This window comes from Orycteropus afer, unplaced genomic scaffold (assembly GCF_000298275.1).
Source record: "Orycteropus afer afer isolate SDZICR_OR568_19922 unplaced genomic scaffold, OryAfe1.0 scaffold00672, whole genome shotgun sequence".
Classification (NCBI taxonomy): Eukaryota; Metazoa; Chordata; class Mammalia; order Tubulidentata; family Orycteropodidae; genus Orycteropus; species Orycteropus afer.
This window is the reverse complement of record NW_006922259.1, coordinates 966058-975702: the sequence shown is the minus strand read 5'-3', so window position 1 is coordinate 975702 and position 9645 is coordinate 966058. Positions and strand designations below refer to the sequence as shown.

At 37.8% G+C, this 9645-nt stretch overlaps 1 protein-coding gene across 1 annotated transcript; it reads right to left on the bottom strand.

Moving 5' to 3' along the window:
• Positions 1-718: 718 nt before the first annotated feature.
• On the bottom strand, positions 719-1657 carry LOC103210938 (olfactory receptor 56-like). Its single transcript, XM_007956847.1, has one exon. The coding sequence runs from the start codon at positions 1655-1657 to the stop codon at positions 719-721; it is 939 nt and encodes a 312-aa protein (XP_007955038.1).
• Between the last annotated feature and the right edge of the window lie 7988 nt (positions 1658-9645).

Genomic DNA, 9645 nt, shown 5'->3' with positions numbered 1-9645 from the left:
TCAGGAAATTTTAAGAGTAGTAATTTCCCGAGGCTTGTCTGGAGTGGTAACTAGGTCAATAAATAGATCCGTGGCTCCCACTATTTTGTATACATGAGAGCTATAAGAATATCTGTCAGTCAGATTCCCGAGTCCGTTGTCCATGAATTCAGATTCTGTAGGTACAGGAAGGTCAGGGCACTGATATGTTTGTAAAAGTAAGCAATCAGAGAGCCACTCTTTGGAAACACTGACACAGACTCGAAACCACACATTTATAGGATTAAGAGGAATTAACATCCTCTTCTGCACATTTACTTGATTCTCAACAATCTATCATCATTACTTTTCATTAACCAGTGGGGGATTTTGAGGTTTCTCCTGTATGCTAGGCATTTTGGATGCTGGGAGTGCAGATATTGTCTCTCTTTCCTCTCATAGAACCAATGTGAAGCTTGTTAAATATTAAAGTATCCATGACCATTATGTAAGAATGGTAGAGAGGATTGTGGGTATATTCCACGTCCTTACAGTATGTCATCTAAAACAATTAATGTGAAATTCCAGAATGGAGATAAAAAATAGATTTAAACATTTTTTTTTCTACATATGAAGAAAAAAATGTGACTCAGTGAGATTAATTGAATTTTCTAAGTCCCCACAGACATTCATTATGAATTGATAACTTCTCCCTCTGTGTGTATCTCTGTATTATCTACAGCTATGGTGCTTCTACTCTCTACTTAGAGGAATGACACCTCCTCATCAACTTTTTCAGTGCACTTAGAACTTCCTTGTTCCTGAGACTGTAGGCAAGGGGGTTCAGGAGAGGGGTGAGAACGGTTCCAAACAGAAAGAGACCCTGATTCAGCTTTGGTGTCTTGGCAGCTCCAGGTCTCATGTAAATGAACATCCCTGGACCAAAATAGAGACCCACCACACAGAGGTGAGAAGAACAAGTTGCCAGAGCCTTGTTCCTGCCTTCTGGGGAGTTCATTCGGAGAACGGCAAGGAAGATGAGAGCATAAGATGACAAGATGAGTGATAAGGGCAGCAGCAGAACAAGGATACTTGTCACCACCACTGCCTTCTCATAGGCTGAGATGTCCTCACAGACGATCCTAAGGACAGCCATGACTTCACAGAAGAAATGGGGGATCTCTCTGGGGCTGCAGATGTGGAAATGCAAAGTGAACACAGTGTGACCCAGGGAAGTAAGTGCTCCTCCAGCCCAAGACATGGCAGCCATCTGCAAACAAACTCTATGACTGATGATGACTGAGTACCGCAGGGGACTGCAGATGGCCACATAGCGATCAAAGCACATGAGAGTTATGAGGATGCATTCTGCAATGGCCACACTCAGGGAGAAGAAAATCTGGGTCCCACAGGCCAGGAATGAGATATTCCGCCTTCCAGAGAAGAAGTTTGCTGCCATTTTGGGGATAATGCTAGAGGTCAAAGTCAAATCCATTAAGGAAAGCTGACTGAGCAGAACGTACATGGGGGTGTGGAGCCGGGAATCCAACCAGATGAGCATGATCAGAAGAGTGTTGCCAGTGAAGGCGGCTGTGAAGATCAGGAGAACAATGGAGACCAGGGCTGTGATGTGTCTAAACTCCGGGAAGAAGCCGAGGAGGGTGAAATCTGTAAAATCTGTCTCATTTCCTCTCCCCATGGCTTTCCGTGATGACAACAGAAAGGGAAGAGATTTGTAAAAGTTTTCATAGAGGTGAAGCAGTTCGTTACAAAATTTTGTTTATTTTAAGTACAATATTATAATAACAGTGACAAATTTTAAAAGTGATCCCTTGAATGAATTCTTAATATTTTTCCTGTATTCACTGCAATCCGTGTCCATGCATTTTTGTACATTTTAAACCAAAAAGATCGTAATATAGTTCATTCACTACTTTTTTTTAATGAAAGATGTTTCATTTTGCCATCAAATTCTATAACATTTTTATGACTGTAAAATATTCTGTTGGGTTGATAATGCACAGTGTCCAATTTCCAATGTCCCATTTTTCACTGTTTTAGAAAATGATGTAATTTCTATTTTTATGCATTAGTTATTTTATCTTTTCTGTAAAAATTTTGAGAAAAAGTGTGTACTTAATTCTAAGTTTACTATTAAAGATTTTATTTTGTCATAAGAAACCTTTGTCAATTTAATTTATAGGAAGATTTTTCTAATCTTTAAATGACTTTATTCAAATCTGTCTCTGGACATCATAATTTAAGGGAAAATTGATCCTTAAGGTTATTCTGCATATTATACCCATTTATTTATTTATTTATTTTTTACCTGAATTCCCCAATTTTCTATCCAGAGAAAATACTCATTTTATTTACATGATTCATTTACAGTATGTTTAAGGAGCTTTTGTGGCACTGTGGTGAAAGCTTTGGGCTGATAACCTAAAGGTCAATGTTCGACCCACCAACTGCTCCACAGGAGAAAGAGGAGGCCATCTGCTTCTGTAAAGAGTTACAGCTTTGGAAACCCTAGGAGGCAGTTCTACTCTGTCCTTATAGGGTCACTATGAGTCAGAATCAGCTCAATGGCACTGTGTTTTAGATACTATATTTAGATAAAGTATCAATAAGAGAGACCGTTTTCTTTCTACATGACTTTGTAGGATTTTCTGCTGAAAAAATCATAGTATTCTTCCTTCCCTCCCTTCATTGATTTGACACTTGCTATGTACCAGGAGTACTATTCTTGAACACTTGTTACAGAAGTTTTGTATGACAGGCACATGGAAAATACTTAGGGCTCATTTCTTCCCAGGCTTACTGACATTTTCCTTCTCAGACTTTCTTAGCTGTATATACTGCTTTTCCTTGGTACATATAAAACCTTTAAATATCTGCACAAACTTTTGCCTAGTTAGTTATAGCAAAGAGATACACACTCATCTCTTCCCATGAGGCTTTCAGGTTTTGTTACAAAAGGCTGAAAGAACAGTACAAGGAAATACAATTGCAAGTAAATTGTATTTATGGTAAGTTTCCAAAAGCTTAAAAACAAAAAGAAAGAAAATGAGCAAATTTGCTCCAGAAATAATTAAAAAATACAATTATTTGAATTTAATGCAAGATAAAATTAATATTAGAACATTCATAAAGTTAGTTTCCCACATAAAACTGACTAAAGAGAAAAAAATATGCCCTTTTCATTAGATTAAAAATGATAAAATTTACTTCCATTAAACCAAAAACCCAAACCCATTGCCCTCAAGTTGATTCTGACCCATGGGGATTCTATAGGACATAGTGGAACTGCCCCACAGGGTTTCCAAGGCTGTAAATCTTTACAGAAGCAAATTGCTATATCTTCTCTGTGGAACAGCTGGTGGGTTTAAACTGCTGACTCTACAATTAGCAGCCAAGTTCTAAATACTGCACCACTGGGGAAACTTGTATTAAGAAAATGATAAAATTTACCACTACTTTATGATGTAAACTATGCTCTTAACAAAGTAGTTGTTAGATGCCGCTTTACCAACTCACAGAACCTAGTGTGTGAATAGCAGAACTGCTCCACAGGGTTTTCAAGCCTGGGGCCTTTCAGAAGCATAAGTTGCACCTTTGGCTGGGTTTGAATTGCCAACATTTTAGCTAGTAGTTGAGCACTTAACTGTTTGTAACACCAAGGGACTCAATAAACTAGTAGTAAAATAGAATCCTCTGATATCTTAGTCTATTTTCTCCTTGACATTCAGCTCCTCATGACTTCATTGAAAATATAATTTCTAAATTTTTAGGATGATCTTTTCTCTTTTGAAATATGTGTGGATGTGTGTTTGTATCAACATTAATAACAAGATCTTAGTTTCCTTTGCTCTTTATGGGCAGGTGTAAAAGAAACTGTCCTCCTCTTTACACCCCTCTTCTCCACATACACACTCAGATACAGTGAAAAGTAATCTAAAATACTACATCAATAATCACTTTCTCTAATTCTTGTATAGTTTCAACTCATTGCTTCCATCCAGACACTTGATTTAAATTTGTTCAACAAAAATAAATTATCTGAAATTGTAATAACAAAAAAAAATCTAAGTTTGTTCTACTTTACCAAAGCTGGTCAGGGCCACAAACTTTTTGTGATTACTTGGACACAAGTTGGTTGGCATTTTCAGAAAGAGGTGCATATCTATGCACATTCAATTTTTATTTGAGCATACTAAATTGATTGCCTTCAAAGCAAGTGGTGACATACTAGCTAGGGTCTATCAAGTGTAACTGGGTATTTTAATTTTTGGATGAGTTAGCCTAATTGTGAATGTAGTGATAAATTTATTATTATTATTATTTTTAAAGCAACTATATTAATGACAAAATTGGCCAACATGCATATTATACTTTCCTGCCTTAAAGTTAGTTTTGGAACAGGTCAGTAGGTTGTCTGGGCCTGATCTAAAAGCATTAAAATGGTTAGAAACCAAGATTTCAGAATGACCAAAAGTTTGAAAATTAGCTTGCTTTACAGAAAGGAAAACAAGGGCTCTGCAATTTAGTGTCTTGTTACTCATTGTCCCAGTCATGCTTCATTGCCAGTTTAAGTGCTGCTTCCTGAGAAAAGGCTTTTTGGTATCCACAGACTTGGTTAAATTATGTTACTACAAACTCATTCCAGATTCTAGTCATAACAGCATGCATTGAAATCTAAATCATCATTGTGTGTGTGAGTACATCTGTCTCATCAGCTAAGCTACAAGATTTATGAAGGAAGGAAACATGTTCCATCTTTTTTTTTCTGCAGGATCTAGCATGATACCTACCAGACAAATGGTTGTCTTCGATGAAAATGAATTAAAGCTACATATCAGCTCAGGGCTAGAATCCAGGCTTTCAGATTCTGGATCTAATGCTTAGATCAAACAAGGAGATTTTTGCCAGAAAAATAATTTTTCTACCCAAAGGCATTACTATATTTGCCTTACGGTCAAATAACTTCCTAGTATTTATTTCTTTGGAACACATGGGAGGAAGTTCAGCATTATTATGTCTACTTGAGGAATGATACAAGAAAAGTGCATACAACTTTGCCTCATCAGCTTTTTAAATAGCAGCTTTCTTATTCCCGATTATCTGTTCGCCACCATGATAGAGCCATAGAATCACTACAAATTTTAGAATGGATTTATAATGAATGGATTTCCATAAACCAGAAAACTTGGATTATATCCCTATTAAAGATATAATCTTACCTTAAAATTTGCATCAAATCATTATAATTTCTCAGAATCTGTACAATATTTAAAATTTTACAGATGGCCCATTGATGATGATTGTAGTTATACATTTAAATTATTTCAGAAGGAATTTTTACAGGTAATTGTATTGGCTTCGATAGTTATGGAAACCCTCTCTCTTCTTAGCCTGATGGATTGTGAGGAGTTCGTATGCCCTAATTCCTTAATGCTGTTGGGTTCAATGTTAGTGGCAGGTCAGCCCTGGCATGCTGCCTCTTCCTGACTCAAGCTACTCCAGATTCTCATTAAAAGCTGAGGCTCCCATGTGTAGTGTCCTAGAGGAATTCTCTCCCTAGCATATAATTAGTTTTTCAAAACTAGCAACTAGCTACATACTCTGAATTATTATTATTATTTCTTGGTCAGTGCCACTATCATTTTCCCAGTGGTACACCTTGTTCTTTGCTTTTCCTATCGTTAATCTCATACAGTCATTGAGCAAGTTATTAGTTTTCATTTCTCTTGTCTTATTTTTTCCTCTTTATTTCTGTTCCTAGGACCCACTCTCTACTCCTATTTTCTCTGCCTAGAATTATTCCCTTTATCCTATCTTTTTATCTAAATTCTCCTTTCTTCAAGGTCAGATTTAACTCTTTCCTATCCAATTCTTTCTTTATTTCCACCATCAATACCACTTTTTTTTTTTTTTGCAGTAATTATTACATCTTTCTGCTTGTCATATGCACATTGTACTGTTACTGATCTTTTACCACACTCTCTTATAATCATTAATGCAATTTTTCAGGTACAGAATTTTAGGGAATTTCCTCAGGCTTCTTTTTTGTCTTCTAGGAGCTCTGGTGGTGTAGTGCTTAAGGCATTTGACTGCTAACCAGAAGGCTGGTGGTTCATACCCACCAGCCACCCAGCCACTCCTTGGAAGGAAGACTGGGCAACCTACTTCCATAGAGATACTGCCTCAGAAACCCAAGGAGGGGTGGCTATAAGTCAGAATCCACTCGATGGCATTGAGTTTTATTTATTTATTTATTTTTAAATAGATAGTCTAATTCTTAGTAGGCACTGAATTAACACTACTAGTGAAATTTTGTTGTTGTTGTTGTTAGGTGGTGTGGAGTCATCTCTGACTCATAGCAACCCAGTGCACAGCAGAATGGAACACTGTTGGGTCCTGCAACAACCCCACAATCCTTGCTATATCTGAGCCCATCATTGCAGCCACAGTGTAAATCCACCTCATTGAGGACCTTCCCCTTCTTGGTAGACCCTCCACTTTACCAAGCATGATATCCTTCTCCAGAGAATGGTTTCTTCTGACAATATGACCAAAGCAGGTGAGACTAAGTCTGGCCATTCTCACTTCCAAGGAGCATTCTGGCTATACTTCTTCCAGGACAGATCTGTTAATCTTTTTATCAGTCCATGGTACTCTTAGCACTCTTCTCCAACACCACAACTCAAAAGCAATAGCTCAAAAGCATCAACTCTTCTTCGGTCTTTCTTATTCATTGTCCAGCTCTCACATGCATAAGAGTAGATTTGATTAGGCACACCTTAGTCTTCAAGGAGACATCTTTGCTTTTCATCACTTGAAAGAGGTGTTTTGCAGCTGATTTGCCCAAAGCAATACATCATCTGATGTCTTGACTTCTGCTTCCATTGGTGTTGGTTATAATGAAATTAAGTTACATTAAATCCACAAATGCTGTATTATATGCTTGGAATTCAAAAAAGAAAAGCAAACAGACAAATGCACTAACGCCTGGAGAAAATAGATTAATGGGGGAAAAAAAAGAAGAGGTTACAATGCTGGAGATTAGTACAACAATGAAAGTCCGTAGCTACCGGCACAGTAATGTAAGGAGGGAATGATTAATTTGTTTAGGTGGAGAGTAGCTGGATGGTCAAGGAAAGGTTACATGGAATAAATAACAGTCAATTTGAACCCTGGTGAACAAGTACAAATTTTCCAGGAATATAAAGAGGGAATTTTAAGCATGGGGAGTTGTATATATATGTATTCAAGGTAGAGAGATTAATGTGGTTTTTATGGAAAATGTCATTGCTGTTGTTAGCTACCTCTATGTGTAATGGAATGAAATGCTACCCCATGATCAGTTGGGGCTCAGATCATATGATTTATAGGGTATTTGTTGGCTTTTTTTTTTCATTCCTTGTACATATTTTAAAAAAAATTTTTTTGTGATGTGGGTGCAGATTTACAAAGCAGATTTGTTTTATAGACAACGGTTCTTGCATATTTGGTTTCATGGCTGCTTGTTTCTTTTTAACTTGCTGCATGTGCAGCTTTTTTTTTTTTTTAATTATGGTTTGGGTGAAAGTTTACAGAGCAAATTCATTTATCATACAACAGATCATACATATTTTCTTTCATAATATTGACTGCAATCCCCACAACATAAGAGTTCTCTTCCCACTTTTCCCTGTGTCTACCTTTTCCCTGTGTCCTACTTTCCCACATATTCCTGCCCTCCGATACTTCTCCCTGTGCAAATACTGCCCTTCTGATCTCCCAAAGTTGACTGCTCTAAGGAGTGTACATACCTGGTATAAATGTTCACCTTATACACCTATTTAACTAGAAGCCACGGTAGTAAGTTTAGTTCTAGGTCCAAAGAGTGACTAGGGACCATAGTCTCAGGGGTTTCATCAGTCTCTCTCAGACCAGTAAGTCTGGTCTTTCGTTTTGCTTTGTTTTTGTTTGTGTTTTTGAGATTTTTTTTTCCCACATTTTTCTCCCACTCTATGCAGGATCTCTTGCACTTAATGGTAGTTGGGCACCATTTAGTTCTGGTCTCTTCTGAGTCATGTTGGCTGAAGTTCACATGGTCCACTAGTCCCTTTGACTAACTGTTTCCATACAACCTTGGTTTTCTTCTTTCTTCTTTGCTCCACATTAAGAGAGACCAATTGTTGCATCTAGATGGCTGCTTGCAAGCTTTTAAGACCCCAGTTTCCACTCACCAAGGTAGGATGTAGAACAATGTTTTTGTGTAGTATGTTATGGCAATTGTGCTTGCTGTTCCTGCAACCATGTTCATGAGCCCACAGGTCCAACAACTCACTTCCTCAGGGTGTTTGGTTGTGGCTAAGAAGTTATCATAACTTTCCCCCGTGTTAGCTCTATTGTATATATGGATATTCTTATTACACATACAAGTGGATATATGGAAATACCATCTGTCAAACTTATATATGAGGAGCTCTGCTGGTAGAGTGCCTAAGACATTTGACTGCTAACCAGAAGGTTGGTAGTTCAAACCTGCCAGCAGCTCCATGGAAGGAACACAGGGCAATCTACATTTGTAAAGATTTACCACACTGAAAACAAAATGGAGGTGGCTATGAGTTGGAATTGACTCAATGGCAGTGGTTCTTTTTTTAAAAAAACATACTTATATGTGGCTATGGGTATATTCCCTCTTGCTGAGGCATATCTGATCATTCAGCCTATCTACCTATGTATCTACCCATAGATTAATGTTTGTTGTTACTGATAATTCAGTATTGTATATATCGTTGTTGTTGTCATTAGGTGCTGTCAAGTCATCTCTGACTCATAGTGACCCTATGTACAACAGAAAGAAACACTGCCTGGACCTGCTGCAGCCTCACAATGTCTGCTATACCTGAGCCCATCATTACAGCCACTGTGTCAGTCAATATTGTTGAGGGCCTTCCCCTCCTTTGTTGACCCTCCACTCTACAATTATGTTATCCATAATTTGTTATGATCCACTCTACAAAGCATGATGCCCTTCTCCAGAGAATGGTCCCTTCTGATAACATAATCAAAGTAGGTGAGACAAAGTCTGGCCATTCTCGCTTCCAAGGAGCATTCCACCTGCACTCTTTCCAGGGCAGATTTGTTAATTCTTTTAGCAGTCCAAGATACTTTCAGCATTCTTTGCCAACACCACAGTCAAATGCATCAACTCTTCTTCGGTCTTCCTTATTCATTGTCCATCTCTAACATGCATGTGAGGTGATTGAAAATACCATGGCTCGGGTTAGTCGCACCTTAGTCTTCAAGGAGATATCTTTGCTCTTCATCATTTGAAAGAGGTCTTTTGCAGCAGATTTGCCCAGTGCAGTACGTCCTCTTATGTCTTGACTGCTGCAGAATTTTGGTGTTTATTGTGGATCCAAGTATATGAAATATTTGATAACTTCAGTCTTTTCTCCATTTATCATGATGGTGCTTATTGGTCCAATTGTGAAAATTTTCATTTTCTTTCTTTTTATTGTTATTTGGGTGAAGATTCACAGAGCAAATTCACTTTTCATACAGCAGTTCACAAACACTTTGTCTCATGTAATTGACCACAGTTTATCACAATGCAACAGCTCCCCTCCCACTTCCTCCCCATAGTTACCTCTTCCCAGTGTCCATCCCTCCATACACTCCTGCCCCCTGAGC